Source organism: Solanum lycopersicum, chromosome 6 (genome assembly GCF_036512215.1).
Source record: "Solanum lycopersicum chromosome 6, SLM_r2.1".
NCBI lineage: Eukaryota > Viridiplantae > Streptophyta > Magnoliopsida > Solanales > Solanaceae > Solanum > Solanum lycopersicum.
In genome coordinates this window covers 47,367,510-47,389,781 of record NC_090805.1, presented here as the reverse complement: position 1 = coordinate 47,389,781, position 22,272 = coordinate 47,367,510, and the positions used below count along the sequence as shown (strand labels likewise).

At 34.7% G+C, this 22,272-nt stretch overlaps 2 protein-coding genes and 1 long non-coding RNA gene across 6 annotated transcripts; 1 reads left to right on the top strand and 2 right to left on the bottom strand.

The window, feature by feature from the left end:
• Positions 1-236: 236 nt before the first annotated feature.
• Positions 237-6,082, bottom strand: LOC101261925 (uncharacterized). Its single transcript, XM_010324195.4, has 7 exons — positions 5,552-6,082; positions 3,509-3,599; positions 2,814-2,929; positions 2,426-2,485; positions 2,278-2,343; positions 653-852; positions 237-571 (listed from the first exon to the last, which is right to left on the bottom strand). The coding sequence occupies exons 1-6, from the start codon at positions 5,606-5,608 to the stop codon at positions 661-663; spliced, it is 582 nt and encodes a 193-aa protein (XP_010322497.1). The 5' UTR covers positions 5,609-6,082; the 3' UTR covers positions 237-571; positions 653-660.
• Positions 6,083-7,056: 974 nt separating this feature from the next.
• On the bottom strand, positions 7,057-15,702 carry LOC101262220 (ERAD-associated E3 ubiquitin-protein ligase HRD1B). Of its 4 annotated transcripts, none has more exons than XR_742037.4 (9): positions 15,538-15,697; positions 13,804-14,348; positions 12,489-12,665; positions 10,907-11,056; positions 10,639-10,829; positions 10,032-10,185; positions 9,058-9,322; positions 7,882-8,149; positions 7,057-7,810 (listed from the first exon to the last, which is right to left on the bottom strand). XR_742037.4 is itself a non-coding variant. In XM_004241394.5 (8 exons), the coding sequence occupies exons 2-8, from the start codon at positions 14,334-14,336 to the stop codon at positions 8,009-8,011; spliced, it is 1,611 nt and encodes a 536-aa protein (XP_004241442.1). In that variant the 5' UTR covers positions 14,337-14,348; positions 15,538-15,702; the 3' UTR covers positions 7,057-8,008. The 4 variants fall into 4 exon arrangements, 2 of the variants coding, with proteins under 2 accessions (XP_004241442.1, XP_010322498.1); XR_011221828.1 differs by having other exon boundaries at positions 13,527-14,348; positions 15,538-15,621; XM_004241394.5 differs by having other exon boundaries at positions 7,057-8,149; positions 15,538-15,702.
• A 1,581-nt stretch (positions 15,703-17,283) lies between these two features.
• Positions 17,284-22,027, top strand: LOC101262525 (uncharacterized). Its single transcript, XR_182865.5, has 2 exons — positions 17,284-17,460; positions 21,392-22,027. It is a non-coding gene; the product is annotated as an uncharacterized lncRNA (long non-coding RNA).
• The last annotated feature ends 245 nt before the right edge of the window (positions 22,028-22,272 follow it).

Below are 22,272 nucleotides of genomic sequence, written 5' to 3'. Positions count from 1 at the left end.
TGAGTGTTTAAAGTGTCATAACACTGAAAAGTTTAACATTTAGCCCCTTCTCATCAAGATTTAAATACCTTTCAAGTAGTCAAGTTCCACAATATTTCCAGAAACATCGTTTCAATGCAACACAACTGAGAAATGTTGATTTTCACTTTTCAGAAAGCATAATGGGATTATGCCTAAAAGGTTTAGTGGAAGAGAGACAATTATCTGAGTATACACTGTTCCACAAGAACACATGCTTAGAGGCAAAAACCGGAATGATAAGGGGATCGATTTGGCATGCTTGTTAGGGAGATCAATGATCACCTATTTCATGTGGAAGTTATACATACTTAAAATACTACAGTAGGTATCAACATACACAATTCTTGTATACGCGGAAGACCAATTGCAAGGCCCACATTTTCAGGATACAGCAGAATCAAAAGTCAAGCTTCACCCTAGATCAGGATTCCACTATTTAAAAGCACAGACCCGAAAGAACAAGTAACAATGTTCAATGTGAGTTCAGGCGTTTTAATTTACAGACGGCAGGGTAATCAGCTTTGTCCCTCGAAATAGGTTCTTAGTAAGCCTGCAAAAGCAAATTAAAGTTAGATCAACAGGTTAGGGATGACTGTGACAATCTTGAAGACATAGAAGCCAAGTTGTAGACCTGATCAATCAGAAGGCAGAAGTCCCCACTGAAGAGTACCCAGCGGCCTTGAGATCTTTCAAAGTGCTTGATAACCAGTCTAGTCCCTCATATAGACCATCCCCTTTAAGAGCACATGCACCTTGTATATGCCATTTCCGGTTTTTAAGATCATAAAGACCGAGGCCTTCACACACTTCCATTGGAGTCATTGCTCCTTTCTGGACCATAATTAGGGGAAAAAATAAACAAAGAGGATCAATATGATAAAAAATTTATCCACCAAACATGAGATGAGAAAATGGAAAGGGGACTGAGGGGACAATTGATTTGCTTCTTTTACATTATCTTAAGCTCCATGTATAGGACATATTGCATAAGTACACCCCTTTTAAAAATCTCCAAAATCCCTTATTTCTTTAATATATCCGAGCCAGTATTTAATGTATCTGAGCTATTTTTTAATGTATTCGAGCTACATATTAACGTATCCGAGCCAATATTTAATGTATCTGAGCTACATATTATGTATCCGAGCTTCAATTATTGTATACATTTTTTTTAAATTTTTAAGGGATTAATGTAATTAGAAACTTAATTGGGATATATTATGTAATTCACACTTGTCTGCATCCACTACACTTTAATCAAATCCATTTCATTCTTTACTTTTAATTAGAAAACAAGACAAAATTGAATACATATTGTTCTAACAATTAGAGGTTCTCTAAATCCACACTTATCTTTATACTGGCCTACACAACTTTAATCAAACAAAAAAGACTTCCGGCAACAATAACGGCTTTTATTGAAAATAAAGATGGCAGGTTTTCTAATGCTTGAGATTCTTTAATCCCACACTTATTTCTACACAAGTCCCAAACCATATTAGAAACACTCCCAACAACAAGTAAACCTTCATTAGACTTAATTTATGAATATGTTAGACCTTCATGGCAGAAATTTCACTTTCATAAAAAGCTCTTGGTCTCGCAACCACTTCATAGAACTGATATTTCACTTTATGTGGGATCCACTGATTGTATAATACTGTTATAGTACTCAATCCATTTCAGTCATCTTATTCTAATTCCACGCGTTTCATTTTATCTAACAAACCATTTCCTAAAATACGGAATCTGAATATCTGACTTGTCTGCATTTAAGTATCTCAAATAGTTAAATTATTAATGCGGTCTACTTTGGTAAGGTTTTGGTGGAAAGGAAAAAGGAGTTATTCCTAGGTGAACAGGAAGGAGGTATGTCTGTTCATTAGTTCTTGAATCAGTATGCTTCGGTGACGGTGAGGTAAACAACATGAGCATCTACCTCATGAGATATTGATTCCACAACACCATTTTGTTTTCACTAATCAAGTACCAGAATACATCAAGCATCAGTTGTGGATCACACAGAGGGAAGCTTAATAAACAACAGCATGTCAAAGCTTACAAAGGTCAGGACATAGGATCTGATAATAAGCACAATAAGGTCAGCAAAATCTTTGAGTATCTTTTATTTTTTTGATAAAAAGTTAACATTTTAAAAAACAGCACTAAGAAAGCAGTACATAAAGAGAGAACAATAGATAACAAGCAACTATTGCATTTTATCGATGCACAAATCCACTGATATCACAAACTTACCATGTCCTGCTTGTTAGCGAAAACCAAGATAACAGCATTAAGCATAAATGGATCTCTAATGATTGCCTGAAACACATTAAGAATGAGATTTAGGTGGGTAAGTGACCATTGTACCTGGGGCAAAGAAATAGAAGTTCAAAAACAGAACCTGAAACTCTTGCTTTGCCTTTCCGATTCTCTCTCGATCCAAAGAGTCAACGACGTAAATCTGTATACAACAAAGCACTTAGTAAACAGAAATAACCATTTTACAAAGGCAGGGGCTGTTCACATAAAACGGAAAATGTAGGTTTGATTTTTAAGGCACTCAGTAATGATGGTTCAAATGGTATATCACATTAACACATTTTCCCATTTAAAATTTCTTATTACCCTTCCCGAATTAAGTTTCCTATGCGACTTTTAGGTAATAGCATCTATGAGAAAAAAAGAGGGAAGATTCATCTTTTCCTATGGAATCTAATGACACTAAAATTTAAATCAACAGTAGATGAATATTCGTCGACACGGATACAATCTAATATATATAGTTTTACCAGTCCATCTGTGTTATTGAAATAATGCCTCCAAAGTGGTCTTAGTTTCTCTTGTCCTCCAACGTCCCACACAGTAAAAACCACATTCTTGTACTGCACTTTTTCTACATTGAAACCTGCATGCCATGCATATACAATCAGCTATTACATATACAGGTATTCACTAGGTCTCATAGGTGTTCAATACATATATATGCAAAACTATGCGATATTTCAAATCGGAAGCAATTTCCATTGCAAGATTTGAGATTCCAATTTACTCGCCTTCTGCAACCACTATAATGTGACCTTATAAGATGGCGCCTCATAATTAGGAAGAGAATAAAACGACTTATATCCAGTCAGAGAATTAGAAGAAAAAAAAAGAATGATTTGGTTGATGATGTTTTTACCTAACTCTAGCATGGCCTCTCAAAGTTCCTTCTTTGTAACAAAGCTACCACATCTTTTAGATGTCGGTGATTCTTCTTTTAATAAAAAGTTTTGTGTATGACATTGATAGGTCATTCTTTGGTAAATATATTGATAGGTCATATTGCAATTAGTTGAAACTTCAAATTCATCAAGCAACAAGTAATTAAAAGAACTCAAAGTTGTCAAGTCGAGAACAATATCAATGCAAGCAGATTCATAACTGAACCAACAAAACATTTAAGTGCCACAACACTGCAAGCGAGAATTTAGCAATAGCATACCAATAGTAGGAACTGTAGACAGAACTTCTCCTATATGCAGCTTGTACAATATAGTTGTTTTCCCAGCCGCATCCAGCCCTAGCATCACAACCTATACCAAGCAAATCATAGTAAACACAGCAGAAAGGGATAAGATTTAAAAAAATAATGAAAATGGTAATTGTGAAAGGCGTAAGATAATTAGTTACACATACAAGAAGAATAATCAACTAAGTAAATAATCAGAGACAAAAGGTGTGTAGTGAACATTAGGCAGTGGTCTATGAAAGCTGATGGATGGATGATGAGAAATAAGCATTACTTCATCGTAAACCTGCCGCAACAACCCAACCATTCGTAGTAATCATTTTCATTACAGAGCAGGCAAAAAGTCATTGCAGAAAGAAAATTGGTTTTTCCTCCAAGAAAATCTCTGTTCCCTTCCCCAAGTCCCTCCCTATGCTGTCAGTAATGACTAATGTGGGCACCACATTAGTAGACGGCAGACATGATATATGTGAGATAGTACTTCATACAAATTCATGATGATTACCTATTTGAAAAGATAAAATAAGGATGATGGAAAAGATGAGATCTTTGACACATTGAAGGTCTCTATTGATCTCTATCTCTACTGATGTAACAATGGCCATTTTAGAGGCCTTTCATTGAACTGGGAGGTCACTGAGCAATATCAAGCCACTAGGTAGCTCGAATTCTGCACTATGCGGAAATGGAACCCTAGAGGAGAAGGAATCAGATTGAAGGAAATGGGGCTTTACTTTTTTTATACCACCTACATAGGACATGAATGGATACTTGTAGCTTATTTTCGCCGGTTCTTCCCCAAATAGCTCCAGTATATATTCTTTTCTATTTTGATATCAATATACCAACTGCAATCCCGCAACGCCCCCAAAAAGGAAGAAAACAGTGATATGCAAATGAAGAAAAGAGTGACCAGTAATCTTGATATAAGGAAATTGACCAAAAAGGAACAAAATTGCCATTTGTTATGAGAGCATCGCGCATCTTTTTACAACAGACAAGTTTCTTTTAAGGCACCTTTATTTAATTTTATTCTCCATATACATCTTACTCAACGTGCTCCCTCAATGACAATTTTAACAGTCAATAGTTGGATCAAGGATGCACAAGGAAATCAACTCCAAGTTCTCCGACTCACATACAACGGACATATCATTTCATAGGTTGGTGTACTCTAAATATGATAGTCAGTTCAAAGAATCATATACAAGACAGTGAAAACTAATGCTGCTCTGTTGAGCAAAATCACAATATACAATTAACTTTTAAAAACCCAGGACTACTGCAGTAAGCTGCATGAAGAAGCTTTAAAGCCAACTTGAACTCCGCAGATCACAGTCGTCCTCAACAGCCTTAAACATGCTTATCACTCAATTTCCTCAAAAAGTATATAGCCATGGTGTTATATGCTCAAGATGTAATACTTCAAGCACTAGCCTAAATGACGGAGTGGAAGCTATTAAATAGTCCAGGATGGAGGAACTCGTCTTCAGACCTTCGGAACAGAAGATCTTCAAATAATGGATGATATTCATATCAATAATCATAAGTAACCTTTACAATGTACACAGAAAATTAAAAAATAAGAAACATTCACAACTATTTATAACTCCTACCCCTAAATTCCTTATCCAGACAAGAATCTTAATTAAGCTAAGACTACTAAAGGTAGACAAGATTCTTAATTACGGCAACAGTCCAATAGCTAAAACAGGAAAACCCAAAATAGCTTAACTTATAGTCTCTTAACTCAAACCCAATCAAAAGTCAAGGTCACTTAAAGTTCACACTTTTTTAAAAAAATAATAGAGTAATAATGTAAATTAAGTAGATATTCCCAGAGAAGTATAATTAGGAAAGTATGTGAAACCCATTATCTTCACTGAGCTAAGAAGAAGCCCCACAAAGTCTAATTGGCAAAATCATAAGTGATCATTTCCAATAACATATGAGCATACAAAAATAGAAAGAAAAAAAAGGGGTGGAGAGGAAAAGGGTGTTGGAGTAATGGCATACCCTCATCTCAGAGTTGCCGAAGAAAGTATCAAATAGCTTGCGAAAAGCTTGTCCCATTATGCCTTTTGCCTTTTCTCTTCTTCTTCTTCACTCCTTTTTTCGTTTCTCCAAAAGCGAATCAGATGAAATTGGTGAGTGAAACGTGAAGGATCCAAATTAGAGCTAATCTGTACTATAATTTGGTGATCTGACAAACTTTAAAACTTCATACTTTATTTTGATGATTATCGATTTGATAAACCGAAGAAATATGGAGAAGGTAGCGTTGTTTTTCCTTAGTTTCTGCAACTTTTCTGAGCTTCTTTTCTGTATTTTTTTTGTTGTTTTTTTTTCTCTTCTTCTTTTATTTTTATTACTTAGTATTTATTTATTTATCAAAAAAGAAATTTTTATTCCATTGTTTTTAGCCCTGGAAATGGAATATTTCGGAAGTTGCAAATACTGGGAATTTTTTGGATCAAATTCTTTCTTTTGTTTAATGTATTGCATATTTTCTAATCTCTCTTTTATTGTTGTGTCTTCCTTCGTTTTGAGAAAGGTAAACGTTTAGGAGTCATTTAATAGAGTTTCATATATATTATTAATATCTTGTGATTGAAAAAATATTTAGGAGTCGTTTAATAGTTTCATATATATTATTAATATCTTGTGATTGAAATATACTAACACTTTGTTTCATTGTTATTCATTATTTCATAATGTATTGTATTTTATTGTACTGTATTGTATGACAGACATAATGTTTGGCTAGATTGTATTGTTTGTTGTGGTTAAGTAACATTTTAATTGTTTGATTTGATTGTATCGTACTATATTTTAATTTATAAATTTAATAGTATTTTGAAATATTATGTAAAGATATAACTGGAAAAAAAATTATGTAACAATGAAAACACACCAAATTAATTGTCCCATAAAATAAGGGCTTCATTGTTACGTAACAACGACAATCAAAACAAATATGGTAGATATAATAACAATACAATACAAAGATAACAATGATCCAAATATAGTGTAATAGGTCGAAGCTTAAGGATATCTTCGTAACTTTTTTCTTTTTTTATTTGTTTATTTACTAATAATACTAGAGTTGGTTAGATATTTGTAGATTAATATTCTTATTAAGTAAACACATTCAATCAAACTGATTCTCTGTTCATTGTTAAGTCCTCTCAGTGTTTGAATTTATGCTATTATCTTTTATTAGTTTCTTATAAAAATTAATATACTTTTATAATCATTTTATCCTTAGAAACTTATATAAACACACAAATGTTAGAAATTTATGTATTCTCATATATACTATAACATTTTTAAGATCAGAATTTTAAAAAATTTCGTGTCTTTCATAAAATTCATATGGATTCAAATTATATCGAAAAATAGAGGAAGCAGACCTTAGTTTGATTCAGCCCTCAGCAGTTCAAGCCTTCCCATTCATAAATTGAAATACGAGTCTAAGGACGCCCAAAAAAAAGAACTTTTGGGAAGCAATGAGACCAGAATCACTAGTGCAAATAGAATGTTCATTAAACCAACTAAGGAACTCACATATCCAGCAAGTTAAGAGTAATAAATTGGGTGCAAACTGGATGAATCATCCAGTTATACATTGCTCCAACAAATAAAATATCTGAACCTGCAGAATAAATGAGGTACTAATATTGACTTTCTCAAAGGATCAGTTTGCGGCAAGTTCCCTTGCATATCCCTAACCAAACGAAAACGATTTCTGGAGTACTGGTCCAATGCCTGTACAGTGTACACATTACAGCAACTCTCAATGCTGAACTAAGGAGGCCAATTCAACAGCCTGTCTGATGTCCGACAGAGTTTTTGGTTTGAAATTGGCACTGATTTATGATACAGATAGCACTAATACAAGTGTGTTGTATGTTAATAGTTCAACTGTTCAAGGAATGAACACTACTATTATTATGCATGCAAGGCTAGAGATGAAATGGTCACAAGATCAAACAGCTTAATTTTCTAATCCCATGTGTCAACTCCGGATGGTTCAGCATATACTTCATACTGAAATGCTATCCTGAAAATGGAAGAAACTTACTCCCACTCGGTATTTGCACCAACCCTGGAATGGAGAAAGCAAGGCTGAAGATCCAGAGTCTTCTTGAATGCATGAATCAGGCGTCATCTCTCACTTTCCTACTTGAACATATAATATCTTCTGCTAAAATTGTTGTACCTGTTGATGTGGTTTGCTAATGGACCGCTAAATGAAGATGTGAAATTGAAACTCTGCAGAGATACAAGAGTTGGAGATCCTCAAGAAAGGAACTTGCAGAAGAAAGAAATGGTTGATCTCTCACCTGCAATACAACGATATCCAGATCACTAGAGAAAATACAACCAACAGATCTTCCGGTGAATTCCATTGTTCAGCAGCCATTCTAACTGGATGATTACAACTGCACTTTATATACAGATGATCACTCCTTAAAAATCTGCACCTTCAGCCTGTCCATTTTGAGCATTCTCTAATGAAATTGCTTTTCCCTTGCTTTCAGAAACTTTTGCACCATCTGCTACTTTCTGTGTCTTTGAACTCTGTAGAAGCTTGAGCTGGTTTTGCAGAGCCTAGATAAATAAATGTAGATTCCATAGGTAAATATATACACATCACATATACAAACATACATACATGCATATATATATATATATATAGATAGATAGATAGATAGAGAGAGAAAGAGAGAGAGAGAGATCGAATAAGCAAAAAGGTAACCTAAAAAAAGAAACACTAAGAAGCAATCTTGAAAATGAGAATCCAATCCACTACAGTGTGATCTTATACAGGGTGAAGGGCTAAACATCAATTTTCAGAGCTGTATGGTCCATAACTATCTCAACCGTAACAGCATATTAAATACATTCCATCCCCCCTTCATAGAAAAATGTCCAAAAAGAGAATATAACAATCAAAGCACTGAGTTTCGCCACCAAAGTTGTAAAGTAACCATTTAAAGGGGAGTTTTGCAATTTTCCACAGAATTTCATCTGAGGTGATATGTTCTACCAACAAAGCTGAAGTCCCATTCCAAAAAGAGAACAAACTTTAAGAACTTCAAAACATTTTAAGACAAATAGAATAATGAAAATTTATTGAAGTGTGTGACCATCTCATTTAAAAGCTTAAGCTATTAGAGAGATAACACTTTTATTTACTTAATTATATAATTGACGTATCTCCTCATGTGCGGGCTTGATCTTTTTCGATAGGCCAAGCACGAGGAAATTCTTTTTGTTGATTGATAATGGGTGGTAGTGAGATTTGAACCCAGGACCTTCACCTGCTCTAATACCATGTTGGATGTGTGAAAAACTTCATCGTAAAGCTTAAGATATTAGAGAGATCACACTTACATTTACTTAATTATGTTTTCAACAGAACTAGAAATTATCTCAATGATGATTAATGCATATTGAAATTAGCAATATCAACAAACATAAAAGAGAGTACAAATTCACCAGACAAATGTTCATACCTCACACTGCTGCTGTAAGAATATCCTATGGGCCTCGAGCTGAGTATCTGAAGTACTAAGGTTACTCCGGGAACCATCTCCAACAGGCATGTTAGCACCAGGATATCCTAAAGGACCAAAACTGCTCTGTGGATAGTAAGCAAAAGGCATATTTGCATATTGATGTTGCTGTGACCATTCATTTGCAGCACTCTCTCTTTGTGAGTCCACGCTGATAAAACTGACTGGTCCATAGGAAGGAGGAAATAGAGCATGTCCATGAGACCTGCAAGCATGAGAATAATTAACTAAAGTTCTTTCATTGTGCTTAAAAGAACTACAAATTTGTGGACATAAAGACGACAAGCATCCCCTTGTCAACTGCCAAAAAAAAAAAAAAAACAGGGAAGTCACCACCATCAACCTCACTCTGCCTCTACCACTAGTTCACACCACATGACCAAGGAAATATATATTGAAAGTCATTTCCCATGAAGATATGGACAAGTTAATTAGCAATCATCTGCTAAAGTCAAGGGTTACATGACAAGCCAAATCTCCAAGGCAACTCATTGAATACGACTGTGATCCCACAACATGCCAAGTGCTTATGTGAAATCTTCAGAGGATGTCAATGGCATACATTGGATGCTCCTTCATTTCTAATTTATCTGTACTTTTGATTTTGAAGAGATTGGTATTCTTTAATGTAAATCCAGAAAACAAGTGGGGCTAACAGTTATTACTGCTTATAAAAAATTGAGACCAACAACTACTTGTTCTTTTTGAAAGTAAAACTGCAAACAGTTACTTGTTCTTAGAAATAAAAAAGAGAGCATGAAACATAATGGGACATGGAAAGAATCAACGTAACTATGCTTATCAAGGAAGATAGTCAGGGAGGTTTATGCCTTTACAAGCACTTCTGGGGGGAAGGTCTCATAAATATACAAAGAAGATAAGCAATACAATGTTGACATATAAGAGAATCATACCGGCTTAGTGTTGGTGCAGAAGGATAAACAAAGGACTTCTCATAAATTGCAGCAGCAGCAACTGCAGCTTGGAGTCTAGCCTGGTGCTGACTAACATAACCGTTTGTCCTAGGATCTGCTTGGGAACCTCGAGATGTGCTTGCTAAACTTGTTCCTGTGCCGATTAAAGATTCCCAGAGTGCTTAGTAAATAGATATTATATACATCCGCACTTTGTACAAAGAATTATCCAAGTCCTTAATAGCCACAAATAATTCCCTCTAACCATGTCATCTTTAAATAAGAGATTACAGATGACAATCCACAAGCTGGGACACAACTATTCAGTGTACACCACATGAAATTTCTTCCAAAAAAAAAAGTAATTTTGTTCCACTACTATCATGTGATCTTCACCAATAATCAACACACTTCAGCAGAAGTTTAATGGTAAAAACAGCTTATTACAAACAAATGGGTGATTTAACCATTCATCTCAATTCTACTATAGCAAAAAAGCCATGATGAGCAACATTTGGAAAATGAAACATCAATTTCCAGGCGTCATTCAAAATCAACTTATAGAAGTTGATACACAATATAGAGAATCGCCAGTTTTAGGTGATACCTTGCTGAGAATATCCAGATCCAGCAACACTCGTCCCATTTTCAGGTGGTACAACAAGAGCTCTGCAAGTAGGACACGTGTTCTGACGTTCTAGCCATGACCGGAGGCAATTGACATGAAAGAGATGTCCACAAGTAAGTTTCTTGGCAGTGGTCATCTCCTCACGACAAATGATGCAGATAGTGTCACCTCTGCAGGAACATCAAACATACTCATAGTGATGAAAAAAACATATACACACCAAGACTCTAGTTAGTGAGAAACTTACCCATTGAGCTCTTCCAGTGTAGCATCTGGAAAACGATCATTCATATTTGAAGTGATATTCCGATATCGTATGTAATCAGCAACTCGAGTCTTGAAGTTGCGGAATGTCTCATAAAGCTCCCGAATCAAATGCAGAGGCACACCATAATTGCTGAAAGTCAAAGGAAATAAAGAAATAAATGAACACATAATAGTGGGTCAAAAAGAATATAAATAATATGGACAGAACTAAGTAGTAAGAAAGATTGTATGTCCCAGAATGTCCACGAAAATAAATAAATAAAATCAGAAGGAAAAGAGAGAATATATACACCAATGCTTGATCATAAACAAGAGATCAGATGAATGATATATTTAAGGTTGCTTCTACCAAAAGCCAAACAAATATCAGCAGAAAAGCAAAAAGGATCATGCCTGAACTGAACTTTTTTTAACAATTTGATTGTTAGTGCCTAAACTAAACTTTAACACACGGGGCCACCCTTCCTGCATTACATTGGAGGTATTTGCAGGCATCACATGATTATTTACATCTCTTGATGAAACTCAGTGAAGCTTTTGCTAGCATATTTATGTGTAGATACAGATCCCAGTCTAACTGTATAAGAGGATGGAAGATCAAGACCAGAACATTGTCAATTGCTGTGTAATGCAGTGAAAACTTCTTTACTAAAAAGTGAAGGGAGAAAAGATGTATTCTACTTGACATCAGCTACAAAAAAGTTTGAAGTCCCAAGAAATATCCAGGAGCAAAAACAAAAAGGAAACAGGACTTTCTCTTCAACAAGAATGGCCCTAACACTGCATTTTCCAAAAGAAAGTAATAAGACATGGGAGAAACAGATTTGTTTTACTGATCAAATTTTTTTATCAAAACAAGAAAATGCTTTCATTTAACAACATTCAACAGAGGTATACTAATTTGAGCCTATTGTTGAGCCCCTTCACCCTCTATCCATAAGCAATGCCACAACTAATCAATCACAAAATGTGCAAATAGAGATCAAACAACCTTTTACCCAAATACTTGAATTGGAAATTACAGAAGTTTCTAATACACGCATAAGTGTGGCACATCTGAATCAGCACAGACAGCCAATCATCCTATTGCTGGCCGAAAAGAAAATAAACAGCTGTATGAATAATGTTTTAGTCCCATACTATTTAGAAGCTTAGAAGTTCCTGAGGGAAGTAGATCCAAAAATTCCCAGGGATAGTTGGGAAAGATGGGAAGGAGCCTCTTTATTTTTCACTATTATTCACTAGAGAGAATGAATGAGCTCGATCAGATACACTGAGAACACTATGTGAAAGTCTATGTTATATCACAAGAGTGTAACATGCTTGAACTGATTCAGGAGTCTTTTGATGTCAGTATTAACTCTCTTAAACCAAAAAATGATCTCTTGCTTTCCTTTTTGGTCCATTGCTTTCCTTAAATGATAACCATTTTCCATTACTATTCATTGACTTCCAATTATACACTACAAGAAGTTTCATCTTCTTTTAAACAAAGCAATTGACACGAAAAGAGAATGAAGAGTAATAGCAGAAAACAATAAAATAACATAAATTTGACTTACATGAAAATCATGAGGAAGAAGCACATGTACATAGTCAAGTGGATCAAGTCCCGAAGAAGTTCCAAATAGAAAGTATATACGGCCTTCCTCTCCCATTGTCCTTCCATAAGCATGTCACGTACATAGAATACATATTTTACAAATGTTGCAACAGTTGTTGTAGCAAGTATCATGTACCTGAGAAATAGTGGCAAAAAGGTAAAAGGTTAAACTTCATTAGGGAGCTAGATATGGCATACATATAATATGATGAAACTGCACTTGGTAAATCAAAAGCGGCCATATGGTCAAACTGCACTAGGGTAAAACAATAGCTGCACATTGGCCAGAGTAACTAACATGATTCCCAGCATACAGCAGGTAGAAAAACCATTTCAAAGTAAGCACACCCCTCGTCACCATATACCATTTCAAAGTGAGCCCACCCGTCCCCTTGTCCCCATATAAGTTAAAATATGCAGAAAAGCAATGATAAATAAGCCAGGAATGATAATTGACTTCATCCATCCATACAACAGTCATGTGGATTAATGCATAACAAAGCAAAGATTTCCGAGTAAACACTGAATTGTACATTAAACTATTCAAAATTGAATAAAACTGACCCCAAGAGGTAGAGAACGGGAAATAGGGTACACGAATACTTCAACCTGATCAAGATTTTCAATATATGGTTTTAAAAATCTAATCTACAAAAAAAACTCTTCATCATCTAGCTTTATAATGATAATCATCTAGATTATAATGATTAAAACATAGGGTTTTCAAAAAATACCAGCTTTAATAGTTCTGCCTCCAGTTTGAGTAAACTAGTGCAAGAACTACAAGCCTGTTTGGATTGGCTTTTGGCTTATTTTTATTATTTCAAAAAAAAAAATTTAAAATCAAGTGCTTATAAGCACTTTTTAATTTTACTCAAACACTTCAAAAGTGCTTAAAAGCTATTTTGGCTTAACACTCTTAAAATAAGCTAATCCAAACAGGTTCTACATCAGAAAGATAAACAGCGTTTGCAGGTGCAAAGATCCAACACCGTACCTTGCCAACCCCAGTAGACAGCAAATTGTATCTGTAAAGTATCATATATCCCCATGTCCGAAGCCCACCTAAGTGTTTACTTAAAGCAGAGGCATGAAACATGCTTGTATAACCCCTGAACCCGGTGGTATCCAATCTAATGAAGCTCTACTCCTTTCCCTGGCATATATCTCAAATTGCACCCCAAAGAACGACTAGAGTAATAGTACTACTTTAAGGATCATAGCACATATTCAGACGGAAAAAATTACAAATGAATTAAGACAGCATGGCTTACTCAAACGCGAAGAAGAGAGAACCAGAAGCCTGTCTTGTCTGTATCAAATGGTTCATGTAGTTGTACAAAAGGAGACTATCTATGAGAAGGAGGAAGCCCATGAAAGAAACTATGCGAATGTGGGACAACTTAGTAACAGCTGGAGTTGTTTCAATGTACTCAACCCGTTTCTGGGCCAACCAATGCAAAGTCTTGACTAAAAATAGTGCGGTGACCATGGTAATAAACGTCATGGAGAAGTCTTGCCGGAAAATAGTGATTGCAAAAAGTATTTCCATGAGTTCACGCCATGACTGCTCATTTAACCTCTCCACCTCTGACTCTCGAAGGGTACCAAGGAAAATCTTCTTGGTTAGCTGCCACAAAATGCACATAGTAGCAAGACCCATGTTGAGGAGAAGCACCAGACTGATCTTAGATGTCGATAAATAAACCATTGCAGGGTAAAACTGGCCTCTACTATTAAAGGCATGATAAATGACAGCAAGAGAAGCTATTACACTAAGCCAAGCATAAGTCCGCACTCTCATCATTTTCTCTTAACCCTGTCACACAAAGCCACTACTCAGTCAATTATCAAGTTTTCCAGATCCAATCAAGTAAAGAAGTCTGTATGTATCATGTCAAAATTAAAATATGTACAACATATATCATATATGATAAAGTAAAATCCCACTCTTTCAGATTTACGAATTTTGATAGAAAAAGAACATATTGATAATTATTAGACACCTCATAATAAGATTTCATAACATAAACTGAAAGGTTCATGCAGAACGACTAATTTTGATTTCAAAGGATATCCAAAACTGACTGATTACAAATGTCTATATTTAGATAGTCAACTATGAAATTCAGTCGTTCGAAGAACTAGAACTTGGTAAATGACTTCATCACATATGCCAACAACTCAGGACGTTGTAAATGTTCCATCTTAAATGACCTTATTCCCTTTTCCCTTTTAAGTACATGAGTCCCAGAAAATTAATAAATGATACTGAAAGACAAATTACTACAAATAGTGACTTCGGACCCTTTATCACATCAAGCAAATGACCATGAGCAAACACTAACCAGAGCAAACCAACTGGTAGTTTACCGGCATAAACTATCAGAAAAAGGATGGTTATGATTGTTGTAAATACTAATCAGTGTACTGACTTTTGAGGAATAGACAAAGTTACCATTTTCAAAAAAAAAAAAGGATGGTTATGATTGTAGAGCGTAACACAGGGAAGTGTGATGATGGAAGTAAAAGTACAGTCAAAAATTAGTTTGCTTATTGAAGCTGAGGCATAGCTATCTCCATCTCTTTAAGAAGATTTAAGGGCACTACATCTGTTTTTAAAATTCATTAAATATGTACAGATTATTGATTTAGAACAATTATAATCCAGAACACATAAGCTTCAAATCCCGACTCCAACCCTGAGCGTACAGTAGAGATTACATCTTCTAATGGGCTATAACAAATTAAAATTCAAATAAACCGTTTTCTAAATCGACCCCTCGTAGTTTAACACCAAAGGGGGAAAATATCCAAATTTGCAACATCTAAGAGAACTCCAGAAATAAAAACATCCAGATTATTACAATTTACAACAAATTTTTAGAACAAAAGTAAAGATGATGAAACAATTATCGGTGACGATGAGTTTCGTTAGTTCCGCAAATCAGCCATTGACAGAAGTGAATGATAAATCTACAATTAAATCTTCGTGAGTATAAATTTACCTGTTACCTTCCTGCTGATTCTGAATCGTTTATTGCTAAATTTTGCGCTTTATTAAGTTAAAGCATAAGAAGAAGAAAGTAGAGAAGTGCTTCGCGCGTCGTTGGGTAGAAAATCCCAAATTGTTGTCCGCCACGTGTGGACACAAACCTTGCCCGACCCGACGGACCAATTGGTTAGATTAGAATATTTTAATTAAAATTATTTTCTACTCGTGTTTTTATGTGGGAAAAAAAGGTCAAATATGTTTCTAAATTATTCAAAAAAATTTAAATATACTCTGTTTAAAGTTTGAGTTGGTATGTTGGACATATTCAACTTATTCTTGGTATGTTAGACATATTCAACTTATTTTTCATTTTTTTAAATGCACATTGAATTGTCGTGTCATTTTGACCTTACTACATAATATTTATATGAAAATAAAAAGAGATTCAGACTCATTAACACTTAATTTGACCCATTGAACAGTATAATTTTCATATAAAGCAGCAACTGTATTCATCTTTTGATAATCATCGGTTGAGCTTCAAATTTTGCTACACTGGTTTCATTTGTTTTACCAAGGATACTACCTCACTAGTAGTTCCTCTAGAATCCCGCTAATCATAGATACAAATGCATCAATATACCCTTTAAGTGCTCCAAATTTACTCATCTAAAATCTGATCTCATTAACAATTCAATGAATAAAAGTCTTTTTTCAGATAATAAATCAAACAAAGTTGCTTGAATGTATACCATGAGTTCAGGTTCATGAAAACTCATATATTTCACTCTTCCTAACCTAACTGATTCTTCAGAAGCTTAGATTTCTGTGAATGGTTTGGCTGGTTGGACGCGAGGTGAGATATTATGTTATCTGCTTTGATCTGATTAAAGAAAAATTCAAACTTATAGATATTCCTGATGATCGTGATTTAGATCACCAACTTGTTCACAGGAAGTGATCCTCTCAAAACCATAAGCTTTATATAAACAAGTTGGTGATTAATATCACGATCGTCAGGAATATCTATAAGTTTGAATTCTTCCTTAATTAGATCAACGCAGACAACAAAATAATTTACTTTGCGTTTAGCAATTAATACACAAAATCATTATCTAAATTTATGAAGAACTAGTTAAGTGAGGAAGAGTGAAGATACAATTTTCTAAAGACCTGAACTCAGGGTATATACTCGAGCAACTTTAATTGATTCATCATCTGAAAAAAGACTTTTAAAATTTTATATTTATTGATTTATTGATGAAACTTAAATCTTAAATGAGTAAATTTAAATCTGTCAGAGTGTATATTGGGATACTAGAGGATAACTACTGGTGAGGTAGAGATATCCTTGATAAAACAAATGTAGTCATTGTAGCAAAACTCAATCTCAACCTATGATTATCAAAAGGTGAATACAATTTTATGCAAAGTGAAAAAGGAGCATACTTGACTTGTTACAGTGACATACATATTTTTATGATACAATATATAAGTATATTATTTAATTTGATTTTATTTTATATTTATATTTTTTAATTTTAGTTATATATAATTAAATACTTGGCACAAATAAACATAAGTCATGTAGCATTCTACGTAGTATTTTACGTATATTATATGGTATAGAATTTATATTTATATTTATTTAATTTTAAATATTTTATGTATATACTCTAAAATTGAAAGACAAAAATATAAAATAATGTTAAGTTAAACACACATCTATGTTTTAGGTATATTTTTATTATTTTAAATTGAACAAAAATGATGTAAACTGACTATATGAATAATTATTTTGTGGTGTCAAACTGAGAGTTTGAAGTGTTTCATTGGACAAGAACCCTTACCGGAAAACTTCAAATTCACCGTCGAAAGTCTCAGCGGCGGAGTTAAGCATTGATGTCATCACCTCCACGCGGCCAAATGGAGGCAGGTACAATTTCTTTTCTACCGTCCGTATTGTCATCTGTATTGCAGATTTCCCCAAAATACATTATTAGTACCAAGTGATTATGGAAGAAATTTTGCTCTGTTGCCTGTTAACCATTCTTCCTTTTCTCTTTTTACCCTAATTTATGAGTGAAGGATCAAAAACATCTGAAGTATCCCCTTCTTCGAGTTTCATACCTGAATTATTATGAGTTCACACTTCTAATATTTATTGAAGCTCAGTTATGAAATTTTTAAAAATAGGGATACTTTAGTTGTGTTTTGGATTCAGTACTATCTTATAAATACATAGATAACGAAATCAAAATTTTAATTTTTCCAAGTCTCTGCTCTCTATTATGATTGTGCCAACCATCCAAGTGGTTGGAAAGTGATCAAGAACATGCATTGTTGCTTTGTCTACTTCTTTTGGCTCAACTGTTTTCACAATTCATTCAAAAGTAAGCAGAACAAAAGTAAATGCTTGGAGGAGACCTCATAAGGAAGCTGATACTTGAATAATACTAGATGAAAATTAGTTTTTATTATGCATAACTGTATGGAGCACTAATTTTCTGCGCTTACCGGACATTTCTTAACTTCATTTATTTGTTGAAAAAGCAATGAGGATCTCATATCCTAAGAGTACATAAATAAAGGTTGAAAATAAAGTTTTTGTAAAGATTTGATTTAGTGTATTTCCCCCTTTTTTTTTTATCACAGGAGATAAGTGTAGGAAAGAACTCGACAAAGGGATCTTCTGTATGCCACCTGCATGTGAAAGAGAAATCGATTGGCTGCTCAAAAATCTCTTCATGCAGTATGGCAGTAAAAATGCATAGTCAGTCTAAAATTTAGTTATAGAGAATACCAATTAAAGACTAGTTATAGGAGAAATAGACACTTGGACACAATAATGAAATTTGTGAAAACCAAAAGTTATCAGAAACAGAAACAGCTAGCTAAAAGGGAATTACCTTGCTTACCAGTGCTTCATTTGCTGGATACGTAGTCTGGTTAGAGATCGAGCTTTTAGTCTTCCCATGGAGAATTTGGCAGTGGTACGGAGCTGCTATATTTGCTAATATTCTGTTGGAATCCAGTAACAAAATAACTTCGGGCAAATGGAGTAACAACTGTTTTTTTTCCCTGAAGATATTTTCCTATTGGATTCCAAAAGGAATAATAGCAAATACAACGGCTCCTCTCCTTCCAAACATGCATGCTCCTAACTCCTAGCAAACTCTAGTTTTCTACCTCCAACTCATCTGTCTAATGTTTCTTCTACTTAGACTTCTGAATTTCATGTCAGCCAGAGAGTAGACTGACAAAACTTATAGGAAAATAAGATGGATGCGATTGAGATGGCAATTGGGAATGAGGGAACATCTTGTGCACATTTTCTAATTGGTGAACGACAGATCTCTATGCTTTCTGATATAGTTCCAAGCAAGGTTAGTTGAGAAATTCATGTAAGAACTAGGATCGGAATGCATAGTTAATGAAAGATTCATTAGATCTCTGCAGATTCAACAGAAAAAAACAGAAATCTTACAAATAGACCAAGGATTTTTGAAAGGTAGAGAGAGAAATGGAGAGCAAGACGGCCGTATTAGGGTAAAGAAGATGAGAACCCACCACCAAAATTCACAGATAACATAATATATATATGTACACACACACATCAAGGGTAAATTGGTGAAAACACATGCGAGACAAATAAACTTCTTTAGCCCTAAGTCGGTGAATGGGCCGAATGGACCGTGTGGGCTGTGCCAGGCCTGGATCAGGTAGAGATGAGATGTGACTCAACAGTTAAGTCTATTTTAGAATTTCCTGAAATATGTTGTGTGTTAATATCTATGTTGCTCAGTCTCTCCAAAATTGTTGCCACAGCCGTGTCGTATTCTTCAAATGCACTACTTTTGAAATATCCGACACTCACCCGTAGACATTTTTGAAGAGTCCGAGCAACATAGATTAATATGTCTCAATTTCCTTATTATATGTATAAATTTTCTGACTAGAACCTTATGCAAATAGAGTTACTGCGAACCGCATCTTCTAAGATAAACCTTTTCTAGAAGGAAATGTTTCCTTTTATCTGTTTTTCAATCTATATACTCTTATATTCTATCTGTGACTTGGATTAACTGTGACTATAGCCTATATGAGCATCCATTCTTCCAAAGATATGAGGCGACACAACAGTAATTTACCATGAAGAATGAGCCCTTTAGCGGATTCCTTCATTCTTAGCTTCCAGTATACCTTACAACTTAACTTTGAATTATCACTTCCATTGGTCTCAAGTAACATGCAAGAGACCAATGGAAGTGTTCAATTAAATTTCACCTATCAAGGTTGAGGGCAGGATTGTTGCCTATTTTCCATTCATAAAAGTGGATTTATGTACTCCCTCCGTCCCATTTTATGTGACACTCTTTCCTTTTTAGTACGTCTCAAAAAGAATGTCACAAACAATTTAACTTTAAAATACCCTTAATGAAATGATTTTCAACCACAAATATCTAAGAATAGATTTAGATCACTAATTTCAAAAGTCTTTCCTTAATTCTTAAACACAGTGCCAAGTCAAACGGTCCTACATAAAATGGGACGGAGGTAGTATATCATTTTCCACATGAGTCTGTCAAACATGACACCCATTAGGGCTCCTCTATCAAGTATCTACAATGGCTTTCTTATTGCATAACTACTTGATAAAAACTCATCCATTTCTCAATTTTAGCCAACAGAAATTTTGATGGAAATGATCTTTCTATGATAGTACATTTTTTTTTTTGGAATAACAGTGAATGTACTTATTTTTGGGGGAAAATGCACAAGTACCCCCTCAACCTATGCCCGAAATCCCAGAACACACTTATTATATACTAAGGTCCTATTATCCCCTGAACTTACTTTATTAGTAATTTTCTACCCCTTTTTGGCCTACGTGCCACTACCTTGAAAAAAAAGTCAACCAGTGCTGGGCCCACAAGATAGTGCCCCATAGGCCGAAAAGGGGTAGAAAAATATTAATAAAATAAGTTCAGGGGTAATAGGACCTTAGTATAGTATAAGTGTGTCTCTGAGATTTCGGGCATAGGTTGAGGGGAAACTTGTGCATTATCCCTATTTTTGGTGCATATGTTTTGTTTTCTCTATTTAGATTTGTGTTAACAGCATTCAGCCCTTTCTTTAAGTTTCCAGATTCAGGCAAGCGAAATTTCTCATAAACCACGTTTCCCCCCCTCTATTTTCTGACGTATTGTACTCCTTCAAATGTAAGAGTCTAACCTATTAAACATCAAACTTTTTAAGCATATGTCAAATGTTTATCAAGCAAGCTGCATTTGCATAGTAATCTCAACCTCTGTTGCTCGGACTCTTCAAACATGTCAACGGCTGTGTGTGGGTTCTCCAAAAATAGTGTATTTTTGGAGAACTGGTACGGCGTTGGAAGTGAAGATTCTGCGCAACTTATATCTCAACAATGTCTTAATTTTTATTTTCTGTGGTTTTTTTTATCAGAATCTAATCTTATTATGGTCAATAGCTGTTTTCATAACTTTTCACTGCATTAATATCTATTGACAAATTTGTGTTCTTTTACTTTGAACTATTCAAAATAATTTGGGTGTTTAATGGTGAGGATCAATTAACTTGTTTGCTGATTTCTTACTTTTGAAGAGATTGATATTCCAAAAGAACAATTCTAGGTGAGGGATGTTTGAAAGATCTGAACAACTAAATCTTCTACTTATTTTCTTTATATGTAATGATTGGTTCACTAATTTCTTTAACTTCACCTGTTCTTTCTTTTCTATTTTTAACTGATGTCAAAGGCCATTTGACATAAAGTTCTGTTTTGTTTTCATTTTAATTTAGTTCTATTAATTTGGAGGTAATCTTTTCTTCTCTTTTGGCAGATGAAAGTTTAACGCCCAAACTGTGAGGAGGAAGGCTGAGAAGTACGATGCCTCCAAAAACCATCTCTTTCAGCTGGGTCGGGATAATCTTAAGAGGAGGAAGTTCCATATAGCAAATAGACACTACATGTGCTTGTGCAACCCAGAATCTATCAATCACCTGTGTCTTCGTGCACTGTTGCCACAGACCTTCTATACATGTTCTTTTCTCTCTTTGGACTGACTTGGACCATGGCAGGCTCTTTGAGAGACGCTTTTGTGTGCTGGTGCTCCTAAAAAGTTGGGAAGTGCATCAAAATGATCTGGTCTTTGGTTCCTACTTTTGTATTTTGTGCTGCTTATGGATAGAGAGGAACAAAAGGTGTTTTCATGGCATCTCAACTCCCATTTCCTCTCTTAAGGCTAGATGTCTCATGTGTGATTAGTCGTTTTAGGTTGGTCAACCACTCCTCTGTAATTACTGTTGAATCTTTCCTAGAATATATCAGCTCAATAGATCTATGTTGATAGTTATGATAGCTTTTTTCACCTTTGTGGGAGCTGATAATCTCTTCGTAATGCTTGCATCTTCTTGATGCTTTTTGTTGGTGATATCCTTTTTATTTCATCAAGAACCATGAAAGTTTTATTGTGGAACATTACTTTCTGGTTCAGCACAAAGCTGTTGCTATTGATATTAGCACAAACTTTACTTCACCTAAACTTGGTATTTCCAGCCTTACCAACTCATATTTCCAATTCCACACCAATTTCCCTTTCTCAAGCTGTAATCTAGCAAATACAATAGTTGATATGATCACATAATAAGGAGTTTGCTCCAGTCTCCAACAAATTGTTGCATTTCTCCTATCTTAGCATGAAGAGAGCCTCTTTCCGAATTC

What these genes read in the sequence shown, in the direction of transcription:
- LOC101262220 (XM_004241394.5), bottom strand. Translation starts at nt 14,336, where the DNA reads ATGATGAGAGTGCGGACTTATGCTTGGCTTAGTGTAATAGCTTCTCTT. An exon ending in ATCTGGATATTCTCAGCAAG is followed by an intron (nt 10,186 to 10,638) that starts GTATCACCTAAA and finishes TAATCGGCACAG; the next exon opens with GAACAAGTTTAGCAAGCACA. An exon ending in TCTTACAGCAGCAGTGTGAG is followed by an intron (nt 8,150 to 9,057) that starts GTATGAACATTT and finishes TTATTTATCTAG; the next exon opens with GCTCTGCAAAACCAGCTCAA.
- LOC101261925 (XM_010324195.4), bottom strand. Translation starts at nt 5,608, where the DNA reads ATGGGACAAGCTTTTCGCAAGCTATTTGATACTTTCTTCGGCAACTCT. An exon ending in GTCTACAGTTCCTACTATTG is followed by an intron (nt 2,930 to 3,508) that starts GTATGCTATTGC and finishes CATGGCATGCAG; the next exon opens with GTTTCAATGTAGAAAAAGTG. An exon ending in TCAATAACACAGATGGACTG is followed by an intron (nt 2,486 to 2,813) that starts GTAAAACTATAT and finishes TGTTGTATACAG; the next exon opens with ATTTACGTCGTTGACTCTTT.